Source organism: Belonocnema kinseyi, chromosome 4, assembly GCF_010883055.1.
Source record: "Belonocnema kinseyi isolate 2016_QV_RU_SX_M_011 chromosome 4, B_treatae_v1, whole genome shotgun sequence".
In the NCBI taxonomy this organism is placed as follows: Eukaryota; Metazoa; Arthropoda; class Insecta; order Hymenoptera; family Cynipidae; genus Belonocnema; species Belonocnema kinseyi.
Genome location: NC_046660.1, coordinates 67,963,930 through 67,982,298, shown reverse-complemented (window position 1 = coordinate 67,982,298; position 18,369 = coordinate 67,963,930). Strand labels below are relative to the sequence as shown.

General features: G+C 27.4%; 1 protein-coding gene across 2 annotated transcripts in view; it reads left to right on the top strand.

Annotated features, from left to right (window-relative positions):
* The window catches only part of LOC117171258 (hemicentin-1-like), a 109,745-nt gene extending 106,790 nt beyond the window's left edge, over positions 1 to 2,955 (top strand). For both annotated transcript variants that reach the window (XM_033358382.1, XM_033358381.1), the window contains exons 9-10: positions 1,330 to 1,389; positions 1,747 to 2,955. In XM_033358382.1, the coding sequence (XP_033214273.1) occupies positions 1,330 to 1,389; positions 1,747 to 1,880 (194 nt within the window). In that variant the 3' untranslated portion in view covers positions 1,881 to 2,955. The remainder of the gene's footprint in view (positions 1 to 1,329; positions 1,390 to 1,746) is intronic.
* Positions 2,956 to 18,369: the final 15,414 nt, after the last annotated feature.

Genomic DNA, 18,369 nt, shown 5'->3' with positions numbered 1-18,369 from the left:
AATCAAAAAACGAAAATCAAGTATTTTGCGGTACATTGGCATTAAATATTATTTTGTATTTTTTATTAATTTTCAAACAATTTTTATTTATTTAAATAATACTTTTTCACATTTCATAAAAAATTATAGGCACTTTCACAAGTAGATTAACTAATTAAGTAATATAAAAAATCAGAGAGGTTGATTCAATTTGTCGTTAATAGTTTAAACAATTTTTATGTTTTACATTCGAATATAGCTTTTAAATGGAATAAGGCATACAAATGTAGTTTGTACAAATTTGTCAACAAATTCAACAGGATTCTGGCATTTCTGGTATTTTCGCCAATTTTCCATAATATTGAAATAATTTCCTTTTGTTTAATCACTTTTTTCGATAAACTAAAAAATTCACACATTCGTGAACATAAACTAAACGATTTCAATCAAAGGTTTACACAATTTATTTACTTTATTTTTAATTGTGTAAATCATTTTTTATCTTTCAGTTCTCTGAGTAACCTTTAATGTTTGATTTAAATAAAAAATCAACACAAGCGATTAACTTATTAGTTGATTTTATTTAGAAAATGTGAAAATTTTGTATAATTTGTCGAAAAAAGTATCATGAAATTTGTTGAGAAATTCGAAAAAAACTGCATTTTTCTGCATTATTCTAGTCAAAAGTTATATTTCAACAACGAAAAATACCGCACATTCCAGAATTATTTCGAATTTGTTGTCAAATTTGCAAAAAATGTTGAAACAATTAACATCAAATTTAAATGACCTTTTTGATTTTTTTATATTACCTAATTATTTTATCTTCTTGTGATCGTACCAATAATTTTCGATGAAATCTGAAAAAAGTCTTTATTGCACAAATAAAAATTGTTTTAAAAAATTAATCAGAGCCTTCCTAAATGAAATATTGTCCTAAACAAAAATCGAACATTAGCTTTATTTTACAAGTTGTGCTTAAAATTTTTTGTTAGAATCGTCGAAACAAAACATTATTTTATAGTTGAATGAAAACAAAAATGTGAGCGTTTTTTAAATGTGCATTCAACTATTTATTCCGCGAGTAAAATGGTATGAATTCTCAACATTCCTAATTTACAAAATTTTTGATTCAAAAAGGTAACTGTAGATATCAACCAATTTCAAATTCTGTTTACTTTTTTTAGATGCCAAACCACTTTTTTACTTAACTGAATTCGATTAATTTCAACATTTTCTCTATGCCCTAATGAACAATGATTATCTACATCAAACTTGTAATTTCAATGTGAATAAAATATTTTTTTATTTCAATAACACCATTTTTATGATTTTTTCTTGCAATTGCAGGTGCCAATAAAGCTGACGAATATACCAGGAATGACGCTCAAGATGAAAAACTCATTCCAGGTAAAAATTAGAAATTGAATAATTTTTTCCAATAAAATTAAAATTAATAAAATCAGGCAGAACTTTGTTTCAAACTCATTATTAAAAATCTGCAGTTGGAAAAGACTTATCGATAAAGAAAGATTTTTTCCGGAGAAGAAGATTGCTTTTTTCGTAATTTCATTGGACATCCGGCAACTCCTGCGGAAATTGGCAAATTTTCCAATTAGTGCGCCCCCATACTTGCTTCCCGAAACGTCTTCTCCCTAAATCGAGGCATAATTCATCGTTATTTTCCTGGAATATAAATTGCCAAATTTACCAAAAATCGCACATTTAAAAAAATGATTTTCTTCATCTTCCTTTTTTTATTTTCAGTTGTTCAATTGGCATCGATGTCTCAACAATCCTCATTTGATGCAACTCAGAGTGGGACAAATTCCAATCACGAAAAAAGTCTATTAACACTATTAGGATTTTCCATTCTATTCAATCAATGGATTATTACCTGAAAAGAAGCATAAGTCGTACAAATGTAAATGCTTATTACCGAAAACTCAAAAATTCTGAGATGTTATTGAGAATCAGACTGAGTTTATTATTTATTTAAAATCGTATTATTCGATTTTTAAACAAGAAATTGACCAAATACATTTTAAATCAGGCAGGTTTAAAAAACCCGAATTTGGATATTTAAATTTTTTCCGGAATTTATGAAAATATTGAAAGTCAATTATCTCAAAAAACTACACTTATATTTGTTACCAATTTTTGTTGAATTTTTACTTTCGTAAGGAAGACATCTTATGAAATGTATGCGAGCTCAATAACTTTTGTGGCAGGAGATTTTTTTCATAAAATCGCATTTTCTCACTCTTATAAAAAATAACGACAGATAAAATAAAGTTTAAATAAAAATTCACACATTTAAAAGAGTTCTGAAATGTGTTTTTAACAAAACACAAAAGTCAAATACGCATAAGATCGTAGATTTTTTGCAAATTAGAAAACTAAGTATCACCTAATTTCCTCTACAAATGATTTGAAATAGAATCGTTCAATTTTTTGTTTAAAATTTGTGACCGTTTCTACCAGTTCCAATTTGTTTGCAAATACTTAAATTCAAATGATTAAACAAGTTCCAAGTTAATTTTAATGTCCGATTTACAGATTTTCCAAAATATTAAAATGCATCTCGCCTTTCATATTTTGGACAATTTATGAAAAAACAAAAATTATCCTTTGAGTACCGAGTCTTGTATATAAGGAAGTGTATAAAATTTCTTTGATATATGCGTGAGATCGTTACGTGCTATATGCTAATATTCGCCAGAGTTTGCGTTTCAAAGTTCATTGATCACATCAAAGCTTTCGGGAACAACACGAACTGCACTGGCAAACAAGTGTAATTGGACTAATTGTTCGAAATTATACAGTTCGAAAATGCAATCCATATTCTAAGTTAATTCTAGAATTATTATAATATGAAGTTAACGCACAGCATATAATTACTAAGATTGTACATAAAGAGTGATCGAGTTTTGTAAAATATATGAATACTGAAAATACTGAATAAGGTTTATTAAAGCAATAGTTCTTTCTTAAACCCTTTCCTTAAGAACAGGAAAAATATAACGTTTATTATATTTTTCTTATTTTGATTGCCTAATTATCAAGTTGAATATTTTTTGCTTCAATTTAAAGTACACTCTAGGTCACATAGAAGCCGGTTTCTCAGAGTCCAAGCCAAGAGATAGTTGCGACTCTTGCCTTGGAAGGGCCGCCGTGCGCGAGTACTCAGTCGAGTATATGGCGCAATATTATGCATTCCATTTGGAAACGGTTCACCCGACCCTGACCGTTAACGTTTCGAGGACAACGATTTAGTAGCAAAGTCAGTGCGAAGCAACGCCCGAAACTGTTCTTATATGGGTCTTGGAGTATGCTATAAAATATAATGATAATAATAATATTTATGTCTCAGGTTTACGATGGTTACCTTACGACGACTTGTCTATAAAATATAATCAATTGCAATAAATTAAAATAAATATTAAAGCAGCTACATCGGTTTTAATACACTTTTAATTTAATTTTCATTTTAATTTAATTAAATGATAAATTATTTAAATTAAAGGCTCTTTAAATTGAAACATTTACCATTTAAACCTATTTAATTTTAAATATGCAAATGTATCAATCAAATTTCTTAAATATTGATCATTTTTATGATTCTGAAAATCAAAAATCAACTTTTAAATTCTAAATATTCCAAAGAGGATAAATTTCGTATGTAAATCATCAAAATAACAGAATTCTTAATTTTACATTGTCAAAATGAAAAACTCTTCAGCTATTTGCAATTTAAAGATCTGTAATGTACAAAAATCAAAACTGTTTTAGTTTTTCATTGTAATTTTCAACATCAAATTGCAATTGGAACTTTTACAATTTTGAAGATTTAAGAATGCAAATTCTACAATTTCAACGATTTTCAGTATCTGAATAAATAAAAATTCTTTAATATTTATGACATTTATGATTTTGAAAATGAGAACGATAAAAACTCATTTTTTAATTACTTGACCTTTCAATTTGAAGAAATTTAAAAAATAAAGCATCAAAATTACAGAATTTGAAATTGTAAAACTTAAAACTTGCATTATTTTTTATTGAATATTCTTAGAATTATAAACACTTTAATTCTAAAGGTTTTCAATTTAAAAATCTTTAATTTTGAAGATTTAAAATTAAAAACTCTTCAGTCTTAAAGATTTGTAAATCAACATTCTTAAATTAGTATGATTTTGAAGATCAAAAGTTAAGTTTTAAATTATAAATTTTCTAAATAATTGAAGAAATTTCAGATATGAAGCATTAAAATTTTTACTTTATACAATTTTGAAGAGATATCATTAAACATTCTTGAATTTTGAAAATATACTATTGCAACTTATTAAATTGTCATGATTTATTTAATTATATTTATATTTAATTTTAATTATTCAATTTAAAAATTTTTAAATATACAACTCAAAATTAAAAACTTTATTTTTTAAAAAAGACTAGATAACAATTTTATAGTTTTGAAGGACAAAAATCAAGTTTTAAATGCTCAATGTTGTACATTGCAGAAATTTTGAATGTAAATCAAAAGATTAAAAACTCTTAACTCGAAATATATTCAATCTGAGAATCCTCAATTTAAAAAATTTACAATTAAAAGTTACTTAATTACGAAAATTTCAAATTGAAGTTTATTAATAATTTATTAATTGAATAATTATTTATTTATGAATCGATTCAATAATAATTCGATTATTCATTTAATTTAATAATAGTTATTAAATTATAAGATAAATTGTGCAATATCATATTGTAGAGAAAATTTTTGTTTAAATGTCTATTTACAAATTGTGGAAATGAAACAATATACAGATTTAACTTTTCAAGGTTGCAAAAATTTTGAGTTTAAGAAATTTTGACTTTACGATGAAAAATAGAAGCGTTAATAATTCGTTAATAATTAAATTTTAATTAAATAATTGCTGAAATGGAAACTAATAATGATAAATCAATTTTAGTTAATTACATGAGAAATTATGCATGCATTCGCAATGGAAGCACACACACACACACACACACACACATATATATATATATATATATTAATTTAAAATAATTGATAAAATTATATAATATATAATAATAAATCCGTATGCAGTAAGAAATACGAAAGCGTTGAAGGTCGAAATCATTATCTACCAAGTATATAGTAACTTTCAGTCAACTTTATTTATTCCAGTTTCCATATTCTCTTCTCTTTAGACCATGCCACCAAACAGTCTAAAATATTGAAAATAATGAAGTAAAAACAATTCACAGACTAAAACGGAACAAAAACGTAGTATGATAATAAAGAATAAACACCAGTTAATAATTTTCATGCAAATATATTTTGTCATAACATTTTTAAAACCGTGTAAAGTTCTTACAAGCTTAATTAAACGATAACTTAAACAAAAGTATAAAATCAGAATCAAATCGACGTTATCATAAAGCACTTGTACTTTTAGATGCTGACTAGTAAAATTATTATAAATGTGTCCATTAATCAATTTGATCGATGGATTAAAACCATATTTCGAATAAGTAAATCAGTGGCATGGTCGCACTACTGTACAGTATTAAAAATCCATTCCACACTCGAGTTGATAATCGCAGCTAAGTCCAGCGATTTGATCAAATCAATACAACGACGGCACTATTTTAACAATTACCAAAGTCAGCAAAAGTGTAAAATCTATCGTCGATAAAACTCCTCACGACATCGATCGATGTCCAGCCTTTTATCATACCAGTAGAATATTTTGTTTTGCATTCGAAAAAGGTCAAAAGTTACAGCTTTTAAATTTAAAAAATGTTTTCCATACAAATTTAAAAATCTAATTCAAACCATCAATCTCAGAGTGTCTACTCAAGTCCTGGAAAATTTCATTTTTTTTCACATTCCCTGATCATTCCAGGCTTTTTCAGTTATATCAAAATTTTTCCAGGTAATATATATTATATATATATTCCATTCAAGTATTTCACATTTTGAAAAAATCGACTTAAAATATATTAACAATTACGCTACTTTATTATAAATGATGTATTTTTTCAGTCATCGTAAATATCAAAATGCGTAACTATTCATATCTTAAATTAAATAACTGTTTTTTTCATTTGTGTACATTCAATTGTATGATAGTAAATATTTCTAATTTTTTAAGATTATTAATAATAAATAACAATATCGATTATTATTTAATAATTAATCATTTAAAAATACAAAAGTTGATATAGGGAAAAAATATATTTGCGCTTTAGACAATTTGATGAGAATATTTTTTTGAAGATACACAAGAGAACTGAGCGAATGATTGATGAAGGTCACTTTGATTTTTATCAAATCAGTTACACTCATTTTTAAACTAGCAGTTACATGAAGCCAGATTTCAGAAACTACTTAAAAAATTTTCATATTTAACATATTAATATTTTGCAAGAAAGATATTTTTTGAGATTAATGAAAATGATAAATAGAAGTTTAAATCAGTATAAATCTAGTAATATAAAGCTGAATTTTCTACTAAAAAATATCAATTTTAAACAAAACATAGAAGATTCCAATTTTGAGTTACATAAATTAATTTTTAAAAAACAAAAAAAAACGAATTTTCAACAACATAGTTAAATTTTTAACCAAAGTGATGAATCTTCAACAAAAATGATAAATATTCAAATGGAATAGTTTAATTTTAAACCAAAACGATGAATTTTTAACTAAAATGATGAACCTTCAACTTGAATAGTTGAATTTTCAACCAAAAAGAACTTTCAAAATAATAGTTTAATTTTCCATCGAAGTGCCTTGTAATAGTTTGAATAGTTCAATAAAATAGTTCAATTTTCAACCAGTGATGAATTTTCACTGATATGATGGAATATTCAACTGGAATAGTTAAATTTTCAATGAAAAAAATTCTTTTTAACAAAAAAACGGGTTTTCAACAAAATAGTTAAAATTTTAACTGGAATGGTTAAATTTTAAATTAAAAAGATTTATTTTCAACTAAAATTATGAATCTGCATCTCAAATAGTTACAATTTCAGATTAAACTTTTACAAACGAAAAAACATTGTTATTTAATTTTATATCACAATTTTTTTTAACTCTGAGCGCTCTCGCTGAAAGATTCTCTGTCTTTAAAAAAATTGCTTTACATCTCTCCAGGTTTTTCTACGTATATAAAAATTCCTTGAATATTCTCGGTTTTTCAGGTTTTTGCCAGGTGAGTAGACAGCCTACATCTTGAATAAAATAAAATAATTATTCAAATCAAAATTAAAGCAACAATTTGCCGTTCGGATGCAAGACAATTGAACATCATCTTTATCTCTTTTCGGTCAATACAAAATTTTGTGCGCCGTCTGCGACAGATTGTGATTGCAGGACAATTAATTGTAATAACGAGCAATAACTTTCTCAGGATAAAATATCGAATGTCCGTTCCACAGTGTATCGATGATACCTATCATTTCTTTGTCTACATTCTCTGCATTAAAAACTTATATTTAAAACACACCCGCAGTATAATGAAAAATTACATACGTGGTTTTATTGCGAAAGAAAACATTTTTTGGTATTTTGGTTTCTCTATTACATAAGTAGTTTCAAAAATGGGATAGTCCACTGTTCGAAACTTTTACTGTTAAAATTATGCAGCGAACAATACTAGCGTTCGACTACACAAGGCATATAATGTCCACTTTTCCTGTACATACGTGCATTCCGGAAACCAAAAATACCTCAAATTCAAATCTCTATTAAGAAGGACGGGCAGCCCACGACTTGTCCTCATACATGCTTCAGGACGAGATCATACGCATGTTCTGGCCTCGATAAACTGGCAGGAGTCCCCTATACTCCCCCAGTAATGACCGTAGTTGGTTGGGACTGACTTTATAACGGGAATCACCACATTACGAGGACTTAGCTATCAAATATAATTAATAATCACAAATAACAACAACAGTGTCCCCTGCATTGACCGAAGTTGGGTGGGACTGACGTTATAACACCACACACTACTGTACGACAAATAAGTATCAAATATAATTGATAATCATAAATTACAACAACAGTGTCCCCAGCATTAACCCAAGTTTGGTGGGACTGACGTTATAACTGGAATCCCCACATTACGACGACTGAGCTATCAAGTATAATTAATAATCATAAATGATAACAATTGCCCCCCTACATTACCCAAAGTTGGGTGGGACTGACGTTATAACATCACACTCCATCTTATGACAAATAAGTATCAAATATAATTGATAATCATAAATGACAACAGTATCCTCCTGCATTGACCAATGTTGGGTGGGACTGACTTTATAATATCACACTCCACCTTACCACAAATAAGTATCAAATATAATTGATAATCATAAATGACAACAGTATCCTCCTGCATTGACCGATGCTGGGTGGGGCTGACGTTATAATTGAAATCTCCACATTACGACGACTGGGCTATCAAATATAATTAATAATCATAAATGATAACAACAGTATCCTCCTGTATTGATCGAAGTTGGGTGGGTCTGACGTTATAACACGACACTCCACTTCACGACAAATAGACCAAATATAGACAAATATATCAAATATAATTGATATTCATAAATGACACCAACAGTGTCCCCCTACATTAACCAAAGTTTGGTGGGACTGACGTTATAATTAGAATCTCAACATTACGACTGAGCTATCAAATATAATTAATAATCATAAATGACAACAACAGTATCCCCCTACATTAACCGAAGGCGGGTGAGAGTTCTAGCTTGACACTCCCCCAAAGATTAGCCTGTGTGTAATATCACGTCCTGAAACAGGTATGAAGACGAGTCGTGGAACGCCCACTAAGCCTAGTTAGAACATTGAATAAAATTAGAAATAGAAAAAAAGCAGTTGCCAATTCTCTCCAATTTTATTCAACATTTTAATGATTATACATTATGCTTCTTGACAGTAAAATAGGTATTCAGTAACAGTACATAAATATAAAAGTCATTCGAAGAATTCATAAATATACGTATCAGATTAAGAATAAAAACCCCATTTATTTCTTGCTACTCCATCTCCACTATTCAACGTAGGGTGAGTGATCCAGTGGCTGAACAGTAACCAGTGAATGAACGCTAATGCGAAAAATATATAAATATAACCTTTCAAAGTTAAAGTCTCTGATTTTCTACATATTTGGAATCTCGAAGCAATTTTGAAGAGTTTATTATACAGTTAATTGCAGTAAATTTTTGTAAATAATTTTAAATTTTCTTGAATGTGAAGCATCATCGATTATGGTGCGTGATGGTGAGAAACTCGTCGACCACTATAAGGTACGCGCCTGAGCAACTACTTGTTTACACTGCTTTTACAAAAAAATTCTTTACATTTTCTGCATCAAAGTCGTGCTGTTATAATTGTAAGATATTATTATTCAATTTCCCACAAGGTTTTTTCACAAAAAGTACGTTTTTTTATTAATAAATGAGTGTTCACGTACTGGACCTTTAAATTGCCTCTGTTCCAGTGAACGAACGCTGTGTTCATTTATTGGGGCAAAACTGTCACCCCGCAGGTCCAGTGACGGAGACCTGGCTGTTGTTTCGTTACATATAAATAAGCTTGTTTCAATTAATGTGACTATAAATATCGAAGCTATAAACATAAATATAAACTACAAATATTTATAGTTTAAATGTATATTTTTGTGGTTGGAACATCCCAAAAGTACGCACGAACTAAATTAAAGGTAAGGCAACTTTGTGGTTAGAAATTTAATACTTTTTTGCATTTAGAAAACGTTGTTTAACTATAAAAAAAACATTAATTCGTGCTAGGTACTACTGCGTAATAGTCAATATATCTTTCTAAATGTTTAAAGAATTTCCATTTTTACAAAACTGTAATTTATAATTGTATTTGCTAATTTAATCTAAAGCAACATAAGAGTTATCTATTTTTAACCCTTAAATGACACACCTCCAAAAAATAACGTAGCTGACACTTGGGACCTTTTGGACCCCAACGTTTTTAAACTGTTGTAAAAAGTTTAATTTTGGATATTTTTGTTATGATGTTTTTTTTTTGGTATTCTTTAACACCTCTTGTAAAGAATCAATCGGTATAGTAACTTAAATTTTATTTTTAACACTTTGAAAAACAATTTAAAATTAATGGAATTTACGAATTTTTATATTCGTTGAAAAATGGTCTTGGGTTCAATGGACCCCCAGTGTCATTTAAGGGTTAAACGAAAAGTTGTATTTTTTGTAAGTTTAAAAGAACTGATAGAAATGTTTTAAAAATAAATATTGCAATAAAAAATTAGGAAAAGTTAACCTAATTCTGTGTTCAACTTTTGTATTCCCTCCTTTCTTTATATCTAAATGTCTTGTGGTTTTTATTGAAATAATATATTTAATGAATTTCGCAACACTTTCTAGTATTTTGCATTATTTAATTGTTCATTTTGTAATATACCTATGTAATTTTACACCTAAGTCCTAATTCTAATTTGTAATGATTATAGTGTTCATTCACTGGTGCTCTACTATTCATTCATTGGCTCACAGTGTTCATTCCCTGCTGTTTTCGTTAATTTTGCACTATTTAATTATTTTTTGTAAAGCTTTTCGGCAAAAACAAAATTTGTTTATCGGATTATGAAATTTGAACCCTTAAGAATCTATTTTCAAAAGTTTTGTGAGAATAATCAATTATTATAACGTGAAATGGACTAGTTGTAATCAGTGATTTCCTTAAGTGTTCATTCACTGGGTCACTCACCCTATGATAGAATAGAAAAGGACGCGTATTTTTTTATTTGAAACAATTAGAGGTCTCGCCAGAGACTGTAAATTGTAAGTGTAATTAATATTTTTGCCGGGAAACTCAGAAGTAGACATAATCTCTTTTTTGAAGGGCTAGTATTCCTTGGAAATGAATAAAGTTTTCAAAATATTCTTAATATACTTATAATTTGAAGTGCCAGGAAGCACACCTTGAAAGAAATTTGTAATAAACAAAAAATCAAATAAATGTGGTTTTCCTTGTCACCCTAATATCAGAGCTTCTGACAACTAGATTCGAATTTCAGATAAAATCATGAAACTGATTTATAATAAATAAATGATACTAAAGTTCTCATTTAAAGTTCGCCAAACAAAACTCTAAAAAAATTTGCATCACAATTATTAATCAAACCACATCATCCAAAAATCACTCAGAGTTTTGTTTGGAAACTAATTCGAGCAGACACTTTTTAAAAATGGTTCAATATCAGACTATCTGCATACTCTTATTTTACAATCGATTAAAAACAAGTACAAATATCAGTATTTTGCCTGTATCGTCACTTATTGTTCAGGTCTTTGACGCCTCTATCGCACTTGACAAACCCTCAATAGTCTCGACCAAATGATTTTTTTTTTCGTGAAATATTTTTACAACACTCATTTCATTCAGCTAGGAAGAAAGTGATGAGTGCGCAAATTTACAATTGTAATATTAATAATATGTACTTATGATAAGAGGACAGTATTTTCTCTCTATTCTCACTGATCAGTAAAAATTCAGTGCAGTATGCATTCTTGGGATAAAATCGATCCCCCAAATCTCGCTCAGTCAAACAATCCGTTTGATTGCATACCAGGTGACCTAACTAATGGCAGTTGAATTTATTGTATAATTATAATTCAACTTATTTCTGTTTCTATTAGGAATCAAAGATTCACAACAATTTAAAAACACTGCCACCTTTTAAAAAATGCAAGTTCACTTGAGGAATCCACGACTCATCCGAATAACTCTTTGAGGACGATTCGTTCGTCGAGTCCACATCACCAACGCATTGTGAAGACTCTATTTCCTTACTTGAGAAATCCTATATTTATGAAGTAATTGATACTCAAATTTCTTCAAATTTATTATATGAAAAATAGCTTTTTTTAATACAAATTAATAATAAAAATTAATATTTTATTCCTGGAATAGAGTCAAAGGATCGTTTATTCAGCTTGAAAAAAATTAATATTTCTAGTGTCTCTTTTTCCTGCATATAGTATATTCCATTCCAAATTATGGAATATTGCGGCTATTTCAAATAAAAAAATAAATGGTTGAATCAGTTGGAAATTTATGTATTTTTTGAAAACTTAATCTTTTCGTAATAATAATAATAATTTATTACATAATCAATGTAATAAATTGATAATACTTCAGATCAGAGTGTTTTCAAAAGTTTTCTATTTTTTATAGTAAAAACTCAAAACAAGAGTATTTTAAAAATGAAAAAACATCTATTTTGGTGAAAAATCTTTTTTTTTTAATTCTACTGTTTTTCATTAACAATTTATCGGTTGAAATTTCTTCTCTTTGATTGAAAATTTTTCTTTTACTTGTTTTTTGTTTAATTTTTTATTAAAAACTGATATATTTTATTTAAACACTTACATGATTAGTTGAAAATTGATCCTTTTTAGTTAAATTCGACGGCTTTTAATTAAATATGTTTTTTGGTTGAAATATCAACTATTGCATTTTACGTTGTTCATTAAAGATTCATCTCTCTTGTTTAAAATAAACAATTTTGAGGAAAATCGGTTTTTTGTTGTTGCTAATAATTGATTTACTGAAAATTTAACTTTTCTGTTTTTGGTTTAAAATTTGGTTTAAAATCTTTCTTTCGATGAAAATTTAACTATTTTATGGAAAAATGTTTTTTTTTTTATATTGAAAATTAATTTCTGAGCTTCAAAATTGTGTCATTTAAGATCGGACTTTTTGGCTCAAATTAAACTGGTTTTTTTTTAATATTAAAACATTTTTAAAAATGAACCTTTTGGATGGAAATTCATTTTTCGGTTGAAAATTTACCTAATTTAAAAAAATTCTTCTCCTTGAAAATTGATTTGTTTTATTTTAAAATTCAATTTTGTATTTGAAAATTTACTTTTTTTTTAGAAATTATTCTTTTTATTTGCAAATTCATTTATTTTCATTAAAAATTAATTTGTTTGATTAAAAATTCAACTAATTTTATAAAAATACTTTTTTTTAGATAATAATTAATATTTATAATCATATGATTAGAATTAAATTAAAATTCTGGTTGAAAATTCATTAGGTTTGGTTGATTTTTTACTAATTTTGTGCAAATCTTCTTTTCGTATATTTATTTTTTTAACTGAAAATTGAACTATTTTATTTTTTTATCACAAATTACTTTTTTTTCAATAAAAATTTAACTATTTTATTGATTTTTTTTCTTTTTTTCAAATTAGTTTTTGAACTTTAAAATTCAGTATTTTATTAACCATTGTTTTTAATCTAAATGTTTTTCATTTAATTATTAAAATATTTTTTGCTGGAATATCAACTATATTTAATTTTTCGTTGAAAAACCATCTTTTTTGGTTGAAGAATCATTACTTAAGTTGAACGTTCATCTCTATGGCTAAAAGTGCAACTATTCTATTAAAAATGTTTTCTTTGTTAGTTCAAAATTCAAATCTTTTGTTGCAAATTATATACATTGTTAAAAATAATATTTCTTTAATTTCGGAGATAAAAACCCATTTTTATTTACCTTGAAGCTCAGGAACACTAATAATAATCGCATGTGACATGTTCTTTGAGTAGTCAGTGAACTAAAACCAAAATTTTTTTTTTAATGTTAAAATTTGTTAAACTACATGCTATATTAAAAACGCGTACTACGATTTTTTCCTTTCTTGGCTCAAAATAACCTGGGGCATCCCCGAAACAAATACACAAGAGAAAATGGATATGCAAGTACTTTTGGGTTGAAATTAGTCGTGGCTAGGCGTGCATTACTTCATAGATATAGGTTAAAGCTGATGGTGGGGACTGTAAAGTAGACCGGAGCACGATGTCACAAATTTTGTCCCAAAATTTTTTTTTCTTAATTTGATATTTAAGGAGACTGTGAAACGCCTTAGTATCAATTAGACAGTATCGAATTTCAGGTAATCCTAACGCTATAATTATTGATTAAGAATAAATAAAGAAAGTTTAGGTGTGACAACATGCCCCGATCACGGGGCATGTTGTCACAACTGAACTTTCCAACATCAAATTAAATTGCATAAAAATTTTTGCGCAAACTTTGTTCAAGTAAAATATTTTCTTTTAAAATTATATATTCAAGATAATATAAAGTTCCTCTATTCCTGAAAAATATGGTTAATCTCCAGTTTGTAAAAACTCAAAGACTAAAATTTAACTAACTGCAGAAGAAAATATTCAACTTGATCTTCCTTCAGCGCAGCTTATGTAATCGCGACAACGTTCCCCGTGTGACTATGTGCCCCGTGTGACAACGTGCCCCGGTCATCCTGAAAGAGGCATGAAGACGAGGCGTGGACCACCCGTTCACTCATTTCTACCACTTTTACCAACTAATCAACACACAAATACTTCTGGCACGTACTGTGAAATTGAAAGTTTAATTTCTTAAAACAATCGTGACACATAATTTAAAAAATGCACTGCAACAATAAGCAGAATAGAGATTAAGGAACCGTTCATTGCTTATTCGAACTCTAGTGAACAACTTAGTTTCACATGATTCTTAAAAACTAGGGCGCTAAAGATATAAAAACTATAATAATACGCAAATCAGTGGTACATTATTTGTGCCTCTACTGCTTGAGCAAAGTGAGTTTTCTGGTAATTGTGCGTCAAACTTTGTAATTATTAATCCCTAAGTAATTCAGACTCACAACTTAAGAAAATTTCAGTCCAATTCGTTTCATTTAGTTACTAAAATTCTATTCTCTAGAAAATTTCTACACTGTCTCTTTGGCAAAAGAAAGAAAAATTCTCTCCATTTCTTTGTATCAACAGAATCTCCTTCAGTTAATAACTAACTCGTCTCAGATTAGAATTCTAAATCTGGCTACAAATCTTTGCTAAAGCGGATCTCTGAAAGCACTTTGATGTTGCGCAAGATCTGACTATGTTGGACAAACAGGTGTCACAACTATGAGTATTTGTTACGTGTATAAAGTAGCATATAAAAAAGGTGTAAATATTAACACAATAAAATTATAAAACTAAGACGATATCAAGACTAAAATAAAAAATAAAAAAGAGAACTAGCCTTGGGTCACTATTTCTGCAATTGCATGATCGTGTCGAGACTTTTTAATATTATTTAGCATTCACTCGAAAAATTATTCACGGTCATTGAAATTAACAAATTCGCAATCTTATGGCTGCAAATTTGTTCATTTTAAATCATTAAAATTGAACTTCAAATAAGCATAAAATGGAAGCTTTTAACACTTTCCAATTGACCAATTTTTAATTAAATGTCGTTAAACTGTAAAAATTGTAACTTTTATAAGTTTAACATTTGAACAGTCAGAAAGAGTCGTTGCAAATGAATAATTCTTCAATTTTTATACAAATTATTGATAAAAGTTTATTGTTCATTTGTAAAATAGTGTAAAAGGGTCAGATATTCAGTTTGAAACTCAAAATTTTGATATTTCAAGTGCGGTCAGTTTGTTTACATAGTTCTGAATTTCAAAAACTTAACATTATTGTTTACTGAAAGAACGCTTCGTACATGTTTTAAAAAGTTTTATTTTTTTATAGCGAAAACTAAAAACAAACATATTTTAAAATGAAAAAACCAACTGCTTTGGAAAAAAATTTTTTGCTTTTTTTTATTCAACTGTTTTTGATTTGAATTTTATTGGTTGAAGTTTCTTAGCTTTGGTTGAAAATTGATCTTTTAATTTTTGTAGTTTTCTTTTTAATTAAAAACTATTTTTTTAATTTGAAAAATTACATGCTTTTTTGAAAATTCATGCTTTTTGGGTCGAACTCAACGGCTTTGAATTAAAAATATTTATTTATTTAAATGTCAAGTATAAAATTTTACGTTGTTTGTTGAATAATTATCTCTTTTGCAAAAAAAAACTATTTTACACAAATCAGTTTTTTTTTCTGAAAAATTGCTTAACTGAAAATTTTAATTGTCCATTTTTTTTTCTTAAAAATCCGCCTCTTTTAGCTAAAAAAATTAAACATTTGGATGAAAATTCGTGTATTTTATTGAAAATGCGTCTCTTTTGGTTGTAAACTAATATTTTTGGTTAAAAATCATTTCTAGGTTGAAAATTCAACTGTGTCTATGAAAATTAACTTTTGTTGAGAAAATTCTTCTTCTTGTTTGCAAATTCATTTACTTTGGTTAAAAATTTTACTACTTTGTTAAAAATATATCTTTATTTTTAAATTTTTTTTTTTGTTGAAAACTCGACTTTTTGATAGACAATTATAATCTTCTTGTTTGAAAATTCGTCTTTTTTGTGGAAAATTTTCAAAAATTTAAGTATTTTGTTCAAACCTCCTTATTTTGGTTCTAAATTATTTTTTAATTAAAAATTGAACTATTTCATTTTTTGTTACAAATTCAATTTTTTAGTGGCAAATTCCTTTCTTTCGATGAAAATTTAATTATTTTATGGAAAAATGTTTTTTTTTTTATATTGAAAATTAATTTCTGAGCTTCAAAATTGTGTCATTTAAGATCGGACTTTTTGGCTCAAATTAAACTGGTTTTTTTTTAAATATTAAAACATTTTTCGGAATATCAACTATTCAAGTTTTTTGTTGGAAATCCACCTTTTTGGTTCACAGTTAAACCACTTTATTCAAAAGTAATATTAATAATTGAACATATCATCCCTTTAATTGAAAATTCATCTTTATGTTGAAAATTCAACTAGTGTATCGAAAATTTCGTTTTTTTCGGTTAAAAATTAATTTTTTTTTTTTTGTTCCAAATTGTATATATATTTTTGGAAATTTAATTTTTTTATCTGAAAATTTCACTGTACCATTTTCGGTTGAAAACTAATTTTTTAAATTAAAAATTGAACAAATTTGTTGAAAATTCCTCTTTTTAGTAGAAAATTTACCTTTTTTATTTCGAACTTTAAATATGTAGTTGGAAATTGATGTATTTTGTTCAAAATTTGCCTTTCTGGTAAAAAACTTTATCTTCTCGTTTGAAAACTCCGCGTTTTGGTTAAAAATTGAACTACTTTATTTTTGTTTCAAAAATTATCTTCATTAGTTGTAAACTCTACTATTTGGTAGAAAAAAAATAGAATATTTATCAAAACATGTACATTAAATTTTTGTAAGTAGACAATAATATTATGTTTGTAAAATTCAAAAATACGAAAGAAAAAATGACCAGTAATTAAAATATTATATTCTTCTTTTTCAAACTGAATGACTTACTCTTTTACTTCATTTTACAAATGAACTATAAACTTTTATTAATAATTTGTTTAAAAGAAGCTGTTTTTGATTTATTAAATTTTAATTTCCGCATATCTCGAACCCAAACAGATCAACCCTTTCAATTAAAAAAGAAAAGTTCTTTAAAAGGAACAATTAAAATTAAATTTTAACTTCTTACTCTCAAACATTGCACCAAACTAAAAAAAAAATGTCACAATTATGAAATTTCAAAAAAGGTGCCCATCAAAACGGATAAAGGAACGGTTCCTTAATTACCAAATTACAACTAAAAGTTTCGCTGGAAGCCTCCCGAAGTGGGTTTAGCAATAAGATTATAATATATGGCAAGCGAGGCTCTCCTCCAATTCCTCAAATCTAAAATTCATCTCTTTAACACTTTCCTGCAATAGTACAATAAAAACGGTCTCCCTCTGTTCTCTGCGAATAAAATGGGCGATTGTCCATTTAATCGCCGTGCAATTAGTTCCTTTTACTGTTACGCATTTTCACAGAATAGCTGGAAAATGGCGTCAATATTAATGTATCGTAACTCATTGTCATGTACACTCGTCGGTGAAATTTGGCCACGTTCATTATGCGAAAGATTATCTTATTAACATTTTATACAAATAATCGTGCTGCTCTGGCTGCAAGCGGTGCTTTTAACACTTTCACAGCTTCAGTGGACAACATAACATGCAAATATTTTAATGCGCAGTGGATTCGGTTACAGAAAATGATAAACTCGAAAGTAATTCAGGACATTTAAAATCTTCAAATACTACTTGATTTTAGCAGATCTCAAATAAAATATCGTCCTGAATCTCGTTGTATCTATTTTTCTGTGAATCATCCTTCTTTCCTTCACCTTTTACACCTGAGCCTTTCATGCAATGCCAGAAGTAATTAAACAAAATTATTTTTCATTTTAATCGACACACTGTCCATTAGGGTGCTTCAGGAAATCATTTGTTTTTGATTTACCAAAACATTAAATCTGTCTTTTTTTCTTTTTGTGAGAAAATGATTCCCTATTTTTTTTAGGTTTAAAAAATATATATTTAGAAGTCGCTATGAAGTTTTTTATGCAGAAT